Below are 21,530 nucleotides of genomic sequence, written 5' to 3'. Positions count from 1 at the left end.
CTGTGATTTAATTATTAACCAAAGTTATTAACCAATCAGGATGCTTTTACTACATTAACCAATTGTAGCTAATGAAATAATACTTGGTCAGTCTTTCTGCTGTGAGAATAATTTTATATATATAAAAAGAAAGAATGAATTCAAGCTAATCTAGCTCTTTTGGGTAATGTTGATCGCTGATTTGGCTCCTGAACCACTGAGGTCTGAGTATCACTGCTTTAGCATGTCAGAGAGATACCACGTTACAGCAATCAAAGCTAAGAAAGGGCAGAAACTCTTTGCCCACTCGCATTGTGGTCCAAAAGCTCTGGGAGTAGGGGCAGAAGAGTGAAAATGCTCCTCCTTCCTTCTAGCAGCCAAAGGGCTTTGGTGGAGCTACCTATTAATCAAAGACTAATATGAAACATGAAACTCCTGAGGACACCCAGAGACAGCACCTTCATATAAAACCAAGAACCTTTGACAGCACCCGAGGGAGAGGAGGGAGGGGCCTCATTTTTCATATCTTTGTAGGTTTAGACATTTAGCTGCCACATGTGTGGTAACATTTCTAAGGTCTATATGAGGTGATGGTTGCAAACAGAGAGAATTATGGTGCAAGAGAAATGTGTTATTGATAAAGGATACTCTGGGTGAAGTAGGAGGGTAAATATGAGACTAAATACAGGGAAGTAAGGGGCAGAGGAAAAAAAGAGGAAAGAAACACAATAGAATATCAAAACAGTTACAACATGATCTATTGGGGGTGGGGGGGGGGGAAGAGAAGCCAGGAAATGTAAAAAGATACAAGAGCAAGAGACCCATAGAGCTTATAAACTCTCCCCACTATCCTATGACACCATTCTGCACTGGGAAGAAAACATAATCCCAAAACAGGAAAGGGAAGAGAGTAGGACTGGATTTGGGGACCCTCTCTCATCAGCCAAGGGACCCAGTGGGTAGCTTAGGTGGTAACATCCATTTTGCCACAATTTGGCAGTGCCCAGTGCAGAGGGCTTGGCTCCCTAACAAACCAGAACAGGAAGTGGATTAGGAAAAGGCATCTCCCAAACAAAGTGGGGAGTGAAGCTGGGGTTCCTAACATCTGCTACAGCAAGGACATAACCCCCTCTTCCACAGCACAGTAATCCCTGAACACAGGGAGAGTAGTGGAGTCCCAACAACGACGTGGGGATCTGGTGGACTGGATTACAAAGGAAGGATGACCTGCACTGGACATGTTATTGCTCCATAGTTCCCAGATGTGTTACTTAATGCAGGTGTGGCCTAATTAAATCACATTCCTGCTGTCTTATCTTTTTCTCCCATGCAGTGTCCTGGACAAGTATTTCTTCAAACTGCAGCATGTGCGCATTTGTAGGATATAGCAATGCAGGCTGAGGAGTGCCAGCAACTATTTTTCACCCTGCCTAATTTTACACAAGGATATTTACCAACAGAACCAAACCAGTACAAATACACTGATACAACTCACATGTGGATACAACAATTCCAGTGTAAGGGTGTCCACATAGGGAGATATACCAGTATACAGTTTGCACAATCAAAGAGCTCATCAGGAAACGAGGAAGTGGCACATTTATTTAAATTAAGACAAACACTTAGTTTCCCCCAAAAACTGAGTTTTACTAAGTTTTTAAAACCTCATATATTCATATTCAGACTGCTGCAGCACATTTTACTTCAGTACTTATTACAGTACTCATTACTTTTCTGTTTTAAATCTACATATTAATACTGTACTGCTTTTCACATCAATTAACACACATTTAAATTATAAATACTTACTTCTGTAAATTACTTCCTAGTCAGTTATATTAGCTTATACAGTTTTTTGTAAGATGCTGTTTATTTTACCTACAATGTATCTAAATAAACTACACTTATGACACGTCTACTGCTATCATAAACTTTTGTTCTGCCACCCATCATCACGATATCTGAACACAACTCAGTCTCACCTTAAAAACCCAAGCTTGAAGAGGTTCATGTATGTTTAACCTTTATTTATAACCTTAATTATGCTCTCATTCTAGGACTACATGTACCTTTGATTAGTTTACACTGAGAAACCAGTTTTTCAGAATACAAATGTAGTATTTCATATGGAGAATACTGTTGAATTTGCTATCCTAAAAATTGCAATAATTTCACCAAAGAATTACCAATTAACAAGTAAGAGCTAGGATTCCCTCCAATGTTATATGCCAATAGGCAGGGCCATGCTATGACAATATCAGACTGAATGGGTTACATGTCCAATAAAAACAGTTTTACATATTTAGAAAAAAAAAATCTATCTATAGAAGAATCAATAATATGTTGTAATAGCAACACTAATACATTTCTAAATCTGTTTAAAAATGTTGTTTTGACGACAAGCAATCCTCTTTCTCTGGAGGCCACCTTTGGTCAAAGCCCTTTATATTCAGACTACAGACAGACAATAACCAGAACACAGAGGAACAAACCAGACTTCCTTTCTTACTGTGAATCCTGATGCGTTCTAGGAGACAAGAGATGAAAAGAAAAACACTGCATTTTTCCTGCTAAAAAGCTAAAAGATAATGACAGTTGCAACCTAAACTTCAACATCTTCAAAAAAAAAAAAACACTTAATGGAGGTGTGTCAATTTCTCTACAAAAGGATGACTAGCTTTTCAGCTGCTTCTTCCTGGCTCCAGTGAACCGATTACACCTACTAGTACTCCAAGCAAGAGCATAAGACTACTTTATTCCTATTATGTTTTTTTGTAGAATGCATGTGTGATGCTAACGGCCCCCCAACAACAGCTGGCAAACTGTTATCCTGATATATACCCAAAATGTGGCAAGTAATATATAATTGGAAAGCTAATAACTCACTGATCATTAGTATTCTTGCCTGACATATGTATGGTAAATGCACAAATGAGTTTACAGATATGTGCTGAAAGTATGTTCTTAAGATGTATTTGGCAAGCAGTGCCTAAACCGTACCTGCTCCAAACCAAAGAATGTCATTCCACCTACTTGAATGTATCTCCAATGAAAATTAAGCAAGGTATGATCAAAGACAAAGAAAAGCATATTTATAAGCAAAAAGAAAAGGAGTACTTGTGGCACCTTAGAGACTAACCAATTTATTTGAGCATGAGCTTTCGTGAGCTACAGCTCACTTCATCGGATGCATGCCGTGGAAACTGCAGCAGACTTTATTTATACACAGAGAATATGAAAAAATACCTCCTCCCACCCCACTGTCCTGCTGGTAATAGCTTATCTAAAGTGATCATCAGGTGGGCCATTTCCAGCACAAATCCAGGTTCTCTCACCCTCCACCCCCCCCCCCCACACAAATTAAATGAGCCATCAGGAGATCAAGTGGGAAAAGATGACCACTTAATCTCAATGAGGGTTGGAGACTGCACCCCCACAGGCAGCCTTCCGGCCTCTTGAAGCAGGATCAATTAACTTTGGGAGAAGATAAGAAGAGAAAAAGCCATTTTGGCATCCCTCACCTAAACTGAGGAAGAAACTCAGTTTTGCGAAGGGCCCTGGTCAGATAGTCTGGTCACCCATGCTGGAAGAGAGACTTGGTGAGAAATATTTCTTTGAAAAAAAGAGAATCTAGTTTGTTAAATCTGGTTTTAATCTTAGAAGTGTATTTTTACTTTTGTTTGTGTGTAACCCTTTCTGCCTTTATTCCTTATACTTGCTATCACTTTAACCTATGTCTTTTTGTTTAAATAAACTTGTTTTACTTTTACTATAAACCAACTCAGTGTTTTGATTACAACAGAGTGTTTGTCAACCCCAGTTAAGATAATCAGCTGCTGGGTACCATCTCTTTAAAGGGAGCAGTGAACTAAACTTCTTGACGTGTTCTGTGAGAAGGCTGGACCCTACCAGGCAGAAAGTTTTTGGGAAATCTGGGACTGGGAGCATGTTGGGGTCACCCTGTGAGGAATAACCAAAACCAGGGTGAGGTTATTGTGCTGTAAGCATGCTGCTGGGGCCAGGGGTCTGAACCAAGGCTTCAAGCACAAATACACGCAGGGCTACAGGGCAGGCAGTAACACCACCTTACCGGTTTGGGCTGAACCCCAAAACGTCACGGCATGTCAATCCTTACCTGTCTGAAAATGACAGACTAGAGCAGTGGTTCTCAAAGCCGGTCCACCGCTTGTTCACGGAAAGCCCCTGGAGGGCCGGACCAGTTTGTTTACCTGCCACGTCCTCAGGTTTGGCAGATCGCAGCTCGCCGCTCCAGGCCGATGGGGGCTGCAGGAAGGGTGGCCAGCAAGTCCCTTGGCCCACACCGCTTCCCGCAGCCCCCATTGGCTTAAATTAAAATGCCAATTAAACACCACAATTTGACTAATTTTTCAGGTTATAAGTACGAAAAGTACTCCTCCCAAGAAGAGACAGCCCTCCATACATATTTATCTTGCTACAGAATGCATTTCTCATGAAAAGTTATATCTTTTAAATATGGATAAAATAGACGAGATGGAAGAATTAAAAAGTAAGTATAACTGGAATGTGAAAAAATCTTATTTACTACATTCCTGCCTTTCACATTTCTCTCATAGAATGCAGCACTAGGAAATATGTATTGTTCAGACACTTATTAACTGAGCCAACATTAATACGATGGGCTTGATAGAATAGTTACTAATATATCAAGAAGTATCTCTTTCACCTGTGCTCTTTACTAAATTTGGCTTTTTACTAGATTAAATGTACATTCAAGTAGTTTATACAAAAAATGTTTGGAAAGATTTACAATGTTTTATACTGGAAAGATTATATTTTCTTCCATTTCAATGTGAATACTCCTAATTGAATATTCCACTCCAGGTCTGGACCTAAACAGCATTGCTGTAATGCTTGTGAACCACAAAGCAGAAGTGACTAGTCATTAAAATGTGCATTTTGAGTACATGCAAGTAAATAGACTATATGGCATTAAGAAAACAGATTTTTCAAAATGTTAATCTAAGTTATTGGTAAGAGTATAATTTTTAGATTGTGTCCTTTTGTACAAAATGTAGACTACAAGATCTCTGGGGCAGGAAATGTCTTCTTTCTTACTTTTTTGTACAGCTATTAGGACAACGGGGCCCTGCTCCTTGACCAGGGCTCCCAGGCAATACCATAGTAAACGTAATAAAAAATAATAAGTCACTGTTTGAAAGTCTAAAAAACACCAATAAGATTACATTTAGCAGTATGAAAAGATCTCCGTGTGGACTTAAACACATAAGGCAGCTTGTCAGGCTAGCGAGGGGCCAGATGCATTAAAAATGCAGGTAGGGGGTCCATTACAATTAAGTAGTTAAACTCTGTCTAGCTTGCTAGGACAACCAAGGACAACTTATTTTGGCAACATATACTTGCCTAACCTACAAATGAATCATTTGCTACTTCATTTGTTTTACTATGAAGGTGCTGTCACCTTTGGGCAGATGTGTTTTCACCCACACACTGAAAGACAGAACATAACCAGGGCAAACATAACCAAAAAAAAAAAAATTCACCAAGAAATTCTAATGAAAGATCTGTCAGTAACTTACTACTTAACTCTGGTTACAAAATGTTAAACACAAAAGTAAAAACAACAAGACATATAAGTGAAGAAAACAACTTGGGTCCTAATCTTGCAAATATGTAGACCTTGTCTACATGGGGGAAATGACCAAAATATCTATTGCAAAATAAACTTTCTCAGTAGCTATTCCTGAATAGCTCCCCATAAAGGCACTCTATTCCAGAATAAGAGCAAATTTTATTCTGGAATAATTATTCTGCTTCCAAGTAAAATCAAATCCTCTGGTTTTGAACTTGCATGAAGAAGTAATAAAACAATTAGTACAGTAAATATCGTATTATTTGATCATAAAATTTTCAATTTTTGGAATTTTTTTTTTTTAGTTTTACTACATCCTCAAATTTTCTATGTAAACAAGATGTTGATATTAACACCACATAACTGCATTTTATAAGTTGTCAGAAGAAATCATGAGGTTTTAATCTGCTGAGTAAGAGACAGTTGATTTTTACCACCCAGGGATTCTGACATCAGAAAAATGGAATACATATTTGCTTTCCCTTTATTTTTTGGGCAAATAAACATGAAAATTTGTGAAGCCTGAACTAATATTTCCCCATCTCAATCTTTTCTGACAGCAACCAGCTACTCAACTACCACTCCTGCCCCAAACATCCAGCACTGTATCCAACAATGGGGTCCTGATCCATGACTGGGGCTCCTAGGCACTACAATAAAATAAATAATTAACAATAATAATTTTACATAAACACTATCTGGGTGATTTTGTTAAAATGTATGACAGTGAAATGATTAATGCTGACAGTTAAATGGAAATTAGGCTTCAGAGTGAACACTAAATTAGGCAGATAATACAGCTCACAGCTATTGTTCCCAGCTTTCTGTAGATTCAGAAGAAAAAAAACTATCACATCACATTACTAAGGCACATTCTAAACAGAAGGGCTAGACATTTACATTTTTTTAAATGAAAGCTTTGATTCTGCAAACAGCAGAATCTGTGGCAGCAGAATCACATAAGCCTAGGTATAATGGACTAGAACATAGACAAACGTCATTCTTGAAGGAAAAGCATCTGGTTGCTAATCAATACCAAATGAGCTCTCCGAGCCATCCCAAATATATGCATTTTAGTACATTTAACACTTCATCTTGAGAATAAAACAAACTGACAACAATCCAGTCCTAATATACTGGACCGCACTAAGAAGCGGCTAGACTATTTGGCAAGAACTAAGTAGCCATGAGTAGTAAGCTCTGCTCCAGAAAGGTTCATGACTCGAACAGATGTCTACATGAGAAGAGTATATAATGTTCTTAATCACACAGTAACATGCTCTCATCAAGGTTCTCTTTTTTTCTTTTCTTTTTTTTATGAACAACATTCACCCCAAAATAAAAACAAGTCAAGACATTAATTGTTTAAAACTTCTAAGAGAAACTCTGGGAACATTTTGACGTTACTTTCCTGACACAGCTTATTTCCAGTTATCCTACATAAAATGGTATATGTTGAGGCTTTTAAGTCCTCAGCCTTAGGCTAAACACTTTTGTTACACAGTTTGGTCCTTTACAGACAGGTATGCTGAAGGTTGTAGTTTCCAGAGAAAACATGTGACCACAGAAAGGCTTCTTGGGAAAGAGGATAATAAAAGATCTCTCTTCTGGTCCATATAGACAGAACTGGGGAAAGCCGTAGCTTGTTTGGTGGGGCTTCTCCAGTGAGATGACGACAAAAGTCTGGGTAGGACCTGAGGTGTGGTTCCTGGCTGAGAAGGAACAAGGGTAAGGAACTGGGCTAAATATGCTCTGAGGAAGAGCTGGGCAGAAGGCCTAAGCAGCAGTAAAGCAAGCATGCCAGGGAAAAAAGTAGTCCGGGAGGTGTGGAGGGGAGAAGTGAAATAGGAACATAAGGTTGGCACAATTAGCTTCTTCATGGTTGTGGGCCCCCAGGTTGGAGTCCCTTGTAGAGGAAGGGCCTGGTGCCCCTATGGCACCACAGTGCCACTAGAGGCAGCATTAGGAGACTCCCTCCACAAAGAGGCAAAGGAGTATCGACCTCCTAATGCAAGGGAAAAGGAGAAGGAAAAGGTCACAGACTGACAAGAGGGCTGGGGCCCAAAAATAGTAAGAGACTTTTTGGAAAAAAGCCTTTGCTTTGGGATTTTAATTTAACCTGGAAGAGGGAGGGATTTTAATTTAACCAGGGGGGCAGACTACCATACCAGTGAAGAAAAACTGAGGTCTGGCTGCAACTCAATGACTGAGGTTACAGTAAGCAACTCTGTTAAATCATATGGTGAAGACATTCTCCCACTGAGAGAATATATGTTGTCTCCTGGATGCTGAATAAATCTTCAAGAATTGCATAAGGCAACATACAGTCTCATTAAAAAAATAAAATAAAACCGATCAGCCACAAATACATCTCTGTTCCCATCCCAGAGTTTCCAATCTAACTATGACAATGAAGTTCCAAAAGAGTAGACAAGGAGAGAGCAGACAACAAGATTACACAGTTCCTGAAAGTGTATGCATAGCATTTTTTTTAAAAACATTAAATAAGAGTCTTAGTCAGTTCGTTTCTTGTTGGCATTGTGGCAAATATGGGGTTTAAGGTGGGATTTAAACAATTAAAGAATGACTGCAGTTCAGGAAGGTAATTCCTGACCTAGGGAGCAGCACAGGGAAAGGTACAAACAGCTGCAAGAATCAAAACAAATGCTATATTGACACAGCAATGGCTAGAATATAGCCATGGGTAGAGGAGATTAGGCAATAAGAGACTAGGTCAGGTAAATAAAATACAGTAGAACCTCAGAGTTACGAGCATCTTGGGAATGGATGTTGTTCGTAACTCTGAACGAAACATTATGATTGTTCTTTCAAAAGTTTACAACTGAACACTACTTAATACAGCTTGAAAACTTTACTATGCAGAGAAAAAAACACTGCTGTTTGCCTGTTTCATTTAAATTAAAACAGCTTAGAGTTTCCTTACCTTGTCAAATCTTTATTTTTAACTTTCGCTTTTTTTTTTTTAAATAGTTTACGTTTAACACAGTACTGTACTTGCTCTCCCCTCCCCCCCCCCCCGCCCCCATCTCTAGTGCTGCCTGATTGCATACTTCTGGTTCCAAATGAGATGTGTGGTTTATCAGTCAGTTCATAACTCTGGTGTTTATAACTCTGAGGTTCTACTGTGGTGGCAAGTATTTTGCTGGCTTCCAATGGGAAAACAAGAAGCTTGGATTTAATGCAGTGGAACAGAAAGAGCCAGCAACATGATTCAGAGAGGATAACAGGGGTGTGGTAACATGGACAAGTAAGTTGACTGTAGCACTACCACAAGATTATATTTTAAAAGACAAATTCCCTAAGGAGGCAGAGTTAAGGTTGAATACTCAGCCTTACCTCTGCATTTCTTGACTTTGGGGTATTTGATTTTTCAACCTTAAATTTTGCGTTAGTGTTTGTTTGCCTGGAATTATCCATATTTTGGGCACAGAACTATGACTACTGCATATCTGAGGAGTGGGTGACACTACATGTTGAAAAGCAGGAGTGACACTGATAGTCATAACAGTTTCATATTTGCCATTATGAGCAGAAGCAGTGAAATTTCACTCTCCAGCTACTTGGGAATTCTTGAACCTTTTTATGTCTTGCAATCTCTTCTTGTCTTCACTTAATGTGGTTAAGCATCCTTTTAACACTTTATATAGCTGACTATCAGCAATATCTTTAACCTTTTTAATGCAAAATGGATATTGAGGAAAAAGTGGTATCTGCGCGACCATATTAACAACGGAGCAACAATTTCAACAGTCAATAGACTCTACTAATTCATTTACAAGTTAACAGTAAAATCTCTCATATTGCCTGTATTTTTAGCTCACTGAAATGAACTTTACGTAACTGTATTATGCATAAAAACTCTGCCATATATTAGGCACAAGTATATTTTGCTTAAAAATATTTCCAGAGACTTCCATTGAAGTTTAAAATACCTCTGGTTTTTTTGAAAACTTAACTGCCCTCCTACATACCTGAAATCTAACTTCACTAACAGCATGGCATATCATTAAATTACTACTTCATCCTGTGGCTTCCTACTCCACCTTCAGCAACGTAACACACTTGCCAATCTGGAATTTATTTCTCACACACCTCTCTGGGTTTTGTGAGTCACCACCTTACTTCCCCTAGTTAATAAAGCATCTGTTCAAATAAAAAACATTCTGACAACGTTAAATGCAACAGTGTTTTCCTTCACAGACATATACTCGCTGTTTACGCTACTAAAATTAAAACAAGCCAAGATGAAATCATAGAATATCAGGGTTGGAAGGGACCTCAGGAGGTCATCTAGTCCAACCACCTGCAGGACCAACCCCCAATTTTTGCCCCAGGTCCCTAAATGGCCCCCTCAAGGATTGAACTCACAACCCTGGGTTTAGCAGGGCAATGCTCAAACCACTGAACTATCCCTCCCATTAGAACAGAAGCTACCCTCTCCATCTAGCACACGGACTAGCCAGCATGGTCAGTTTATTCAATTCTTAAAATTATTTTAAGTTGCATATGATCTTCATAACCCATGTGGATGGGCACATTTCTTTTTGATTAGGAGGGACATAAAAATTGTTATTCTGGTATCTTTGCATTACTGGGGCACCATTATATATAAATTTAAAAGTGTATTCCATTTCCTTTATTTTGTTAAACCTGCTATAAATAGAAGACATCAAGAAGTCTCACGTTTTATTGTCAGAAAAAGCACATTTTCCTAAACCTAACACCCTAATATTTCAAAAGGACTCATTTTTCTGAACTGAGTCAGCAGCACTTTAGTCAATTACAAATTCACCTGTCAGGAGGGAATTCTTTAAAAAAGTATTCGTCTGAACTTTACAGAATTAGTTAGCCACTAACCCAAGTAGTAATTTACATAAGAAATATTCAGAGAGCAACATAGTGCATCTTCCAACAACGAAAAACCTTCAGGCCACTGCTATGTTGTCTTTGCTATGCTTTATATAGCAGTCAAGAACTTACACTTATTATGATTCTCAAGGCAGCTTACAATAATGTTCAGTTTGCAAAGACTGCACATTCACTTTACTCAGTTAAGGAGAAGCTTTTGTAAGTAAAGCATCCCTTAATGTAATCAAGCAGATTTTCATCACCTGCTTTTCCATAAATTAGCTTTTCAACCCAGCTTTCATGGAAAATTGTGAATCAATGGTGAGCCAAATGAGTAATTCCATAGTACAAGCTTAAATGTAACTGAACTATAAATCATTAAACAATAACTTTAAAAGGTATCACCGCTTTTATCTTTTGTAAAAAACGATAAAAGGTGTCAGACTGAAATCACTGTAAAGTCTTCTATTCACTAAAAGAATAGGTACAGCATAGGTAACTGCATGTCAAGATTTTCCACTTCACCAAAAACAGAATGAACATAGAAAATGAATTCTCTTTGCAGGGAATCCCAGAAGATTGGGTTTTAGTGAAATTGGCAATCTTAAAGTAAACACAGCCTTAAGCTTTTTCAGACCCATAATTTCTAGCTAGTGAAGCTCCTTAAGTGGTAGAAGGGGTGAAAGCTGTAGTGTACACAAAGCACAAACAAGATACAAGTGTTTTTGACACCATGTTGTCTCACCTTGTTCTGCACAGGCTTTATATATACACAGAGAATATGAAACAATACCTATTCCCACCCCACTGTCCTGCTGGTAATAGCTTATCTAAAGTGATTTCCAGCACAAATCCAGGTTTTCTCACCCTCCACCCCCCCACACAAATTCACTCTCCTGCTGGTGATAGCCCATCCAAAGTGACAACTCTTTACACAATGTGCATGACAATCAAGCTGGGCTATTTCCTGCATAAATCCAGGTTCTCACATCCCCCCCACCCCCATACACACACAAACTCACTCTCCTGCTGGTAATAGCTCATCCAAACTGACCACTCTTCAAGTTAAAATCCAAGTTAAACCAGAACATCTGGGGGGGGGGGGGGGGGTAGGAAAAAACAAGAGGAAACAGGCTACCTTGCATAATGACTTAGCCACTCCAAGTCTCTATTTAAGCCTAAATTAATAGTATCCAATTTGCAAATGAATTCCAATTCAGCAGTTTCTCGCTGGAGTCTGGATTTGAAGTTTTTTTGTTTTAAGATAGCGACCTTCATGTCTGTGATCGCGTGACCAGAGAGATTGAAGTGTTCTCCGACTGGTTTATGAATGTTACAATTCTTGACATCTGATTTGTGTCCATTTATTCTTTTACGTAGAGACTGTCCAGTTTGACCAATGTACATGGCAGAGGGGCATTGCTGGCACATGATGGCATATATCACATTGGTGGATGTGCAGGTGAACGAGCCTCTGATAGTGTGGCTGATGTTATTAGGCCCTGTGATGGTGTCCCCTGAATAGATATGTGGGCACAGTTGGCAACGGGCTTTGTTGCAAGGATAAGTTCCTGGGTTAGTGGTTCTGTTGTGTGGTATGTGGCTGTTGGTGAGTATTTGCTTCAGGTTGCGGGGCTGTCTGTAGGCAAGGACTGGCCTGTCTCCCAAGATTTGTGAGAGTGTTGGGTCATCCTTTAGGATAGGTTGTAGATCCTTAATAATGCGTTGGAGGGGTTTTAGTTGGGGGCTGAAGGTGACGGCTAGTGGCGTTCTGTTATTTTCTTTGTTAGGCCTGTCCTGTAGTAGGTAACTTCTGGGAACTCTTCTGGCTCTATCAATCTGTTTCTTTACTTCTGCAGGTGGGTATTGTAGTTGTAAGAAAGCTTGACAGAGATCTTGTAGGTGTTTGTCTCTGTCTGAGGGGTTGGAGCAAATGCGGTTGTATCGTAGAGCTTGGCTGTAGACGATGGATCGTGTGGTGTGGTCAGGGTGAAAGCTGGAGGCATGCAGGTAGGAATAGCGGTCAGTAGGTTTCCGGTATAGGGTGGTGTTTATGTGACCATTGTTTATTAGCACTGTAGTGTCCAGGAAGTGGATCTCTTGTGTGGACTGGACCAGGCTGAGGTTGGTGGTGGGATGGAAATTGTTGAAATCATGGTGGAATTCCTCAAGGGCTTCTTTTCCATGGGTCCAGATGATGAAGATGTCATCAATATAGCGCAAGTAGAGTAGGGGCTTTAGGGGACGAGAGCTGAGGAAGCGTTGTTCTAAATCAGCCATAAAAATGTTGGCATACTGTGGGGCCATGCGGGTACCCATAGCAGTGCCGCTGATCTGAAGGTATACATTGTCCCCAAATGTGAAGTAGTTATGGGTAAGGACAAAGTCACAAAGTTCAGCCACCAGGTTAGCCGTGACATTATCGGGGATAGTGTTCTTGACGGCTTGTAGTCCATCTTTGTGTGGAATGTTGGTGTAGAGGGCTTCTACATCCATAGTGGCCAGGATGGTGTTATCAGGAAGATCACCGATGGATTGTAGTTTCCTCAGGAAGTCAGTGGTGTCTCGAAGGTAGCTGGGAGTGCTGGTAGCGTAGGGCCTGAGGAGGGAGTCTACATAGCCAGACAATCCTGCTGTCAGGGTGCCAATGCCTGAGATGATGGGGCGCCCAGGATTTCCAGGTTTATGGATCTTGGGTAGTAGATAGAATATCCCAGGTCGGGGTTCCAGGGGTGTGTCTGTGCGGATTTGATCTTGTGCTTTTTCAGGAAGTTTCTTGAGCAAATGCTGTAGTTGCTTTTGGTAACTCTCAGTGGGATCAGAGGGTAATGGCTTGTAGAAACTCGTGTTGGAGAGCTGCCGAGCAGCCTCTTGTTCATATTCCGACCTATTCATGACGACAACAGCACCTCCTTTGTCAGCCTTTTTGATTATGATGTCAGAGTTGTTTCTGAGGCTGTGGATGGCATTGCGTTCCGCATGGCTGAGGTTATGGGGCAAGTGATGCTGCTTTTCCACAATTTCAGCCCGTGCACGTCGGCGGAAGCACTCTATGTAGAAGTCCAGTCTGCTGTTTCGACCTTCAGGAGGAGTCCACCTAGAATCCCTCTTTCTGTAGTGTTGGTAGGGAGACCTCTGTGGATTAGTATGCTGTTCAGAGGTATTTTGGAAATATTCCTTGAGTCGGAGACGTCGAAAATAGGATTCTAGGTCACCACAGAACTGTATCATGTTCGTGGGGGTGGAGGGGCAGAAGGAGAGGCCCCGAGATAGAACAGCTGCTTCTGCTGGGCTGAGAGTATAGTTGGATAGGTTAACAATATTGCTAGGTGGGTTGAGGGAACCATTGCTGTGGCCCCTTGTAGCATGTAGTAGTTTAGAAAGTTTCAAGTCCTCCTTTTCTTTTTGCGAATACAGACTAACACGGCTGCTACTCTGAAACCTGTTAAAAATGCACAATTCTTGCCTATACTTCAGTTTCCATCAGTGCTACCATTAATGGAGCTGCATGCATTGGGAATTACGTATCTGAAAAAATTTAAGTAGGCCTTTAGAACATCAACTCATGTTCATATAAGCTCTATCAGACATCCCACAAATGACAATGACTTTTAACCTCTATCAGTCACCCAGGATCAGATCTGAATCCATCACTTAAAGGTGAAAAATTACATCTCATTTCCAACCCCATCCCATCTAATCAACATCTCACCATTTTTCCTAAACATATACACACACAAATATATAGCTCTATACACACAATTTAAAAGCCAGTTCTGTCAATTTAGAGATGTACTGCCAAGACCAATTTTCTGTTTGCACTTACACGGTCTCCGAATGAGCAAAAAAAATCAAGTAAACAACAAATCCCCTCAATGTTGAGATCTGAACCAGTCAGAGTTAGCCTAACATATGCTGCTGTTGAACCTACAAAGGCAGATTTGATATCTGCGGGCAAAAGTCTCTAATATTTGACTTAAATGAAACTAGACAATTTTTTCAGAAGTCTGCTTTTTAAAACAATAATTGTTAAATATGAAATGACCATCTATTTGACTTCAGAAGCTAGATTTAACATAAAACAAATACAAGATTAACCGAAGTTGTGCATAAGCTTAGAGATACACATGAAAATTACAATATATGTTAATGAAGAAAATGTCATTAGATTAAAATATTTTTTCTGGAAATTCTAAATAAAATAAATTTTGGTTCATGACCCCCATCCTACTCAGCAGCCCTCGGGCAAGCTTAAAACTGCTCTAAAATGTTTCTCCAAAAATAAATCTAACTCAATATGTAACTTAGCTATGTAGGATAAGAAAGTTGAATTATCAGTATTATGAAAACCACAATCCTTTTAGCCTTTTTCACTTTGACTTGAGAGTAAGATGCGTAGTAAAGTTAAAGGTGTATTATCATCAAGACAACAACGTCTAGTTTTTACACGCACAATTTTTCATCGGCAGATCTCAATGCACTTTACAAAAAAGGAGGTACGCTATACAGCTGAGCGAATAACTGATTTTTCAGTTTGCTGGCAGTTCTGGGGGAAAAAAAAAAAAAGGTTCACGTCAAGCTGAACCAAAACTGAAAATTCAAAGTGTCATTGAATCAAAAAAGCCAAGAAAAAATTCATTTTGGTTAAATGGAATATTTCTTTTGACCCTGGCTAGATTGACTAAATAGCCAGAGGAGGACAATGACGAGATGGTGGTAGTGACGCCTCTCTTAGCCCAGTGGTTACAGCACTCACCCAGGATGTGTGAGACGCAGTCCAGTTCCCCACTCTGGCTGATGTGAAGGAGGAATTTGAACTAGGGTCTCCCACCTCTCAGTGGAGTACCCTAACCACTGGGTAAGGCCCTACCAAATTCATGGTCCATTTTGGTCAATTTCACTGTCACAGCATTTTAAAAATTGTAAATTTCATGATTTCAGCTATTTAAATCTGAAATTTTACAGTATTGTAATTTTAGGAGTCCTGACCCAAAAAGGAGTTGGGGTGGGGGGGGTTGCAAGGTTATTGTAGAGGAGGTTGCGGTACGGCTACCCTTATTTCTGTGCTGCTGCTGGTGGCGGCGCTGCCTTCAGAGCTGTGCAGCTGGAGAGTGGTGGCTGCTGGCTGGGAGCCCAGCTCTGAAGACAGCAGTGCAGAAGTAAGGGTGGCACAGTATGGTATTGCCACCCTTAATTCTGCATGGGTGCTGCCTTCAGAGCTGGGCATCCAGCCAACAGCCATCACTCTCCAGTTGCCCAGCTCTGAAGGCAGCGCAGAAGTATGGGTGGCATTACTGTGACCCCCAACTCCCTTTTGGGTCAGGACCCCCAACTTGAGAAATGCTGGTCTCCCCTCTGAAATATGTATAGTATAGGGTTAAAGCACACAAAAGACCAGATTTCACAGTCCATAATGCATTTTTCATGGTCGTGAATTTGGTAGGGCCCTAACTATGGGATATTCTAGGAAAGTCTCAATTTTTCCTGATGAAGCGGTTCCTCTTCATATAAATAGTAAGTCATTGACCAGGGGGATCTGAACTTGCGACTCCTACCTCCCAAGTGAGTGCCCTAACCACTCGACCATGGAGTCATTTTAATTCTCTCTTTGGTCCAATGAACATGTTTCCCTTCAAAAACTTAACAGCATGTTGTAAACAAAGTAAATATTTTCACTGCAAAAACTTAGCAGTGAAAAATTCTTATAGCAAACTGAATTTAAGTAATGGCACCCCCCACCTACACACAGCTAAAAAAAAAATTTGCTACTGAATAATATTATCTGGTTTATGGCACCCAAAGTACCAAATCAAGCTCAAAGCACCACTGTTCTGGGTGATACCCAAGCACTTAATGTGACACGTTGCAAAAAGCTCAAATTCTAAACAGATAAGACAGAAACCCAGCAACAGACTAACAAATAAGCAAAATTTTAAGAGTACAAGAATTTGTTAGTTCTATTTTCTTTTTGGAGAGGAGTTGATTTGTTTTGGACTCTTGATTTTTTGTTGATTTCCTCAAACCACAATAAACACATTACTTGGTTCAGATATCCCAACCAACTTGCTGTGCCTTAGATGACCTAGCATTCTTTAAAATATTGTTGAATAGTAAACTATATATTTAAAAACAATTTTTATTAGTTCTAGTTTAATACTAATTCAAGCAAGTCTCTCAATACTTCATAAACCACAGCAAAGCAAAATTTCTTAGAACTATGAAATTACAGAATTCCACTATTTCCATCGATCTTGACAACATAAGAATTCAATTTATGCTAGTTGCTCTGATATTAAATTAAGTCATAACCCGCAGTATTTTATATTCATTTGTAAACTTCTTGGGTCAGGAACCTAATCTTATTTGATACCTGTAAGTGTCACATGCTGTACATCCGGGGCACTAATAAGTAACATGGACTACTAAAAGATTTCTGAAATACACATTGTTAAAAAAAAAAAATGTAAATACCTACAATGCTATTAGGTGTAAATGTTACCTTCTTTCAATAAGTCCACACAGTATTTCTGTGAAAACATTTGTATTTAAAGAGGCTTGTTCACAGTGTAACAAAATATAACCCCCTAACTGTGCCATATTCACTTTACTTGGCAAAAAATCTTGAAAGTTGTGAAGTATTTTGATTGTATTTCACATAGTGAAAGTTCATCTATAGAACCTGAAGCCCTTTAGCAAAATGTCACTTTAAAAAATCCACACAGCATGTATATGAAACAGAAGCCAAGAGAAGTTAAATAATTTTCTCAGATCAAACAGCAAGCCAGGGAGAACTGGGAATAGAACCCAAATTCCATACCCTACCCAATGGATCACACTGTCCAAAACCCTGTGGATAACTTGTTTTATTTTTACAGTTAGGATTTTCAAAGAAGCCAAAAGGGAGTGAAAACTTTCAATGGAATTTGGACATCTAATCCCCTTAGGACTGATCCACACAAACTTGCACTGAAATAACAAACATTCCAAAATAAGAGTGTCCACATAGACTTGCACTGAAACACCATCAGGTGTGAACTAAAACTGATTATTTCTCATCCATGCAGGAGCCTGTACTATCTTCAGGCTCATCTGAAAATCCCAGCCTACATGTCTGTAAAATACAATCAAATAAATGGGACTACTCACAGTAGTAAAATTAAGCATGTACATTTGCAGGATCTGGGCCTAAACTGCAAATCTATTTGTCCAAGGTGAGTAAAATATAATTTCTCATTCTCATCATGATAAAGGGCAATCAAGTAGCTTATGTGCAAAGACTGGTAAATCTCAATGGTAAATGTAGAAAGCCAACCTAAAGAAATGATTTTTTCAAGCTGGCTGTCACTAGCACAACAACACTGCACAAACATAATTTGCCCTAAATGGGAAGAAAGAGATGACATAGGAAACACTGGGGAAGATAACAGGGAATAGGTATCAGAGTAACAGCCGTGTTAGTCTGTATTCGCAAAAAAAAAAAAAGGAGTACTTGTGGCACTTTAGAGACTAACCAATTTATTTGAGCACGAGCTTTCGTGAGCTACAGCATCCGATGAAGTGAGCTGTAGCTCACGAAAGCTCATGCTCAAATAAATTGGTTAGTCTCTAAAGTGCCACAAGTAGTCCTTTTCTTTTTAGGGAATAGGTAAAAATTCAACTACTGATATTTTGTGTCAACCTATAGGTTACTCCTGGGGGAATGCTATGCCAAAAAATTAAAAATTCTGCATATCTTATTTGTCAAAACAACAATATAATCTCCCCAGTTTCAATTATTTTGGTAATTTGTTTCAAAATATTTGTCAGCATGTATGTATGTAACAATTCACACAACAACAACAAAAAAGATTGCCCCAGTAGTAGAGAGTTAAAGAAACCCCTATGACAACCCAGTTTCTGTTATGCTTTTGTCGGACACCTCAGTCTGGGTGTGTCACATGTGCCAGCTAGGCACACCTTGGGGGAAAACTCTACCTCTTGCGCCTTTTAGTCTATTCTCCTTTTTTCACCCTGCCCCTGGAAGTGTAACCATATTTCAAGCTCTGCTGGGGGTACTGCGGGGAAGGGGGAGGCTGTGTGGGGCCCCTCCAGCCCAGACTCCTGCTCTCCCTTCCCCCAGAGCCCTGCCAGAGGCTCCACTCCACGCAGCTTCATTACTGTCCCACCAGGCAGACGCGACCCATACCTGCTGACAGTGGGGGGGGAGGGCGCCACAATTTAAAGGTTCAGCCGCTACTGTCCCACCAGGCAGACGCGACCCATACCTGCTGATAGTGGGGGGGGAGGGCGCCACAATTTAAAGGTTCAGCCGCCTACAGAGCAGCTCAAGTCATGCCCCCCACACTTACCCTCAGTTTCCCCTCCCAGAAAGTAGAAGCCCTTCCCTGCAGCTCCCAGCTATTGCTCCTGCCTCTCTCCATGGGCACCACTTGCCAGCTCCAGCACCGCACCAAGCGGGACTGGCAAACTCAGGAACTGCAACCTCTCTGGGCTCCTATGCAGGCACACTGCGAGCTGGGGAGCCGGGCTCTGCCAGGTCGACCATCCCCTAGTGGAGACCAGCAGCTCCACAGTGCCAGTTGTCTGGGAAAAAAAATGAAATTCTGTGCAGAACGTTAATTCTGCACAAATTCTGCATTGCGCGGTGCGCAGAATTTCCCCAGGAGTAAACAGTCCCACACTGGAAGAGTACTTTGCTCCCAAAACAAGCTATGAAAACTGCATTAGTAGTAGCCCCTACATTTTTAATTGCCTACCAGATATCAATGTGTTTTGTAATACTTAGTGAATAAAAAACAAGGAGTTGGGATTATGATAAATGCAGCAAGATACCTCAAATTACATAGAACCCTCATCTTGGTGATAAGTTCACAGCAGTGCATAGAACAGACCACGTCCAATTAAATATATTACTTTTTTCAAGCTCTAATAATTTAAAGATATTAGATTACTTTTAGCTTTTTCATGGTTCCCTACCTCTGTATTAGTCTGTACTTGGAACTCAAAATGGGACTGCAATTTAAAGGCAGCAAGATTCTTTCTGGGACCTTTGTTAATAAACAACCCCAAACAGGCCCCGGCCAAAAGCTAGTGTTAATTTCCTTCTTTTCCCTAGGAACATGCACATGATCAGTCTCCACCCTATGAGCAGGGACCTCACTGTCAGACAAATAGGACTATAACCTATCTACCCAAACCCTCCCCCACACTCTTTCAAACCAGACACACAACACTGACCAGCTGAAGTGAACATGACAAGAGATAGCAGTGGGGTGTGGCTTGAATGTTACTTTTTAAAAAACAACCCCAGCTTCATTCCAGTCATTAAAAAAACGCCCATTTCATTAGGAAGAAATCACCCACTGTGTTTTTCCGGTACAACATGTGAACTCTTAGGATTAGGAATCTGCCTGGTATTTACTTTAAACTGAACGTTGGCAACCTCAAAGTTTTCAAACACATTGAGCCAAAAAGGCTCAGTCGTCACGCCCTTTGAAAGCTACACAGGAGATTTCACCAACAGCTCACCGTGAGCTGTGAAGTAAAGGAAGCTGCGTTTTAAAGGGGGCATTTTCCGCACAAAGCGAAAAATTTAAAACACCCCCAGCGTTTCCCTCGCCGGCCGCTGCCCTCCCATCTCTAAGCGTTACAAACCAGCCCTCCTGTTTGCATCACCCTGAAGCCCCTGGCAGCACCTCTCCCAGAGGGTCCCTCCCTGTCCCCACTTAGCCTGCGGGGTGGGGGGGGGGGTCCTGTGATCTTTCCCATCTCTCCTCGGTCGCAAACCTGCCCCTCACCCGACACTCTGGGGGCATTTTGAGAGCGAAAAATCACTCCCGCCTCGTGCCCCCGGGGCACCAGCCCCACCTCGGCCAGGGGAAGAGTCACCTTCGGGCAGGGGGAGGGGAGGGTCGATGTTCATTTCCCCGCTCCCCTCCTGCCCAACCCCAGCACTACCGGCAGCGCCCCGCGGCTCTGGGCAGCGCCCGGGCTGGCGGCCCCGCGTCCCCCGCCCGCCAGTCTCGGGGCGGGGCCGGGGTATCGGGGAGGGGCGCGCCAGGCTGACCCGGTAGCTGCGGGGGGCGGGGCGGGCGCGGCCTGTGCCGGGCGCGGCGACTCACCTCGAGGGGGCGGGGGCGGGGGGTCCCAACGGCCGGGCCATGGGGTCCGGTCTCGGCGGAGGGGACTGGGCCGGGCGCAGGTGCGGGGCGTGGAGGGGGCCGCGGGGGGGCAGGTGGCGGGGGCAGGTGGCCGGGGGGGGGGTCTCACCTCGGTGGGGGGGCTGATCTCGAACAGGTCCAGCCGGTTCGCGTTCCAGTGGTTGATGATATCGGCGAGTTTGCGCCGCTCCTCCTCCCGGCTGCCGCCGCCCGACATCCTCCGCCGCTGCCGCCGGGGCGCTCGGTGCCGGGGCCTCTCCGCCGGGCCGGGCCGGGCCGGGCTGGGGGGGTCTCCTGGTCGGGGGCGGGCGCTCCTCGCTATTTGATTGTTTTTATCCCAGTCCCCGGGCGCGCCCGGCGCTTTCCCTCCGTCTCGGTGATAGCGCGGGGAGGAGGGGGGGGGGACCCGGGGCGGCGCCTCCTGCTCGGCAGCGTCTTCCCGGAGCCGAGCGCAGCCGCTTCCCCTGCCCCGGTGTCTCCCTCACACAGAGACACACACACACACACACACCGTCCCGTGCGCGCCGCCGCCGCCGCCTCTGCGCGCACTCTCCTCCCACGCCGCTCACCTCCCCGCGCCCGGCTGCGCCGCCCCGCGCCTGGCGACTGCGGCGGGAGCGCGCCTCGGCTGGTTCGGCCCCGCTGCAGCCAGGGCAGCCGGCGCGCGGGGCTGGGAGGCGCGGGGGGGGGGGCTGGAGCGATGCGCTCTCCCGGGCCGGGATCCCGCGCCGCTGGCGCGCGCCGGCCGGAGTAGGGGGCGCTCCTGATAATAGGGGCCCGCTCCTGGTGCGCGACCCGAACGACAGGGGCGGAGCAGGGATCCGCCCCCCGCTCCCAACAGTTCTCAGGGCAGGATCGGGGCCCTGTGTTTAACTCCCAGCAATAAAGGG

At 42.5% G+C, this 21,530-nt stretch overlaps 1 protein-coding gene across 12 annotated transcripts in view; it reads right to left on the bottom strand.

The window, feature by feature from the left end:
- Positions 1-21,254, bottom strand: part of AFDN (afadin, adherens junction formation factor) — a 216,269-nt gene extending 195,015 nt beyond the window's left edge. For 3 of the 12 annotated variants that reach the window (XM_084624831.1, XM_084624836.1, XM_084624837.1), the window contains exon 1: positions 20,750-21,253. In XM_084624831.1, coding sequence (XP_084480957.1) covers positions 20,750-20,857 — 108 coding nt within the window. In that variant the 5' untranslated portion in view covers positions 20,858-21,253. Of the gene's footprint in view, positions 1-20,749 lie in introns of all 12 variants that reach the window. The other 9 variants (XM_084624834.1, XM_084624830.1, XM_084624828.1 and 6 more) reach the window with 5 other exon arrangements.
- Positions 21,255-21,530: the final 276 nt, after the last annotated feature.

Source organism: Lepidochelys olivacea (genome assembly GCF_965140295.1).
Source record: "Lepidochelys olivacea isolate rLepOli2 genome assembly, chromosome: 3".
NCBI lineage: Eukaryota > Metazoa > Chordata > Testudines > Cheloniidae > Lepidochelys > Lepidochelys olivacea.
Note: the sequence above shows the minus strand (reverse complement) of the source record. Positions and strands in the feature narration are given on the sequence as shown.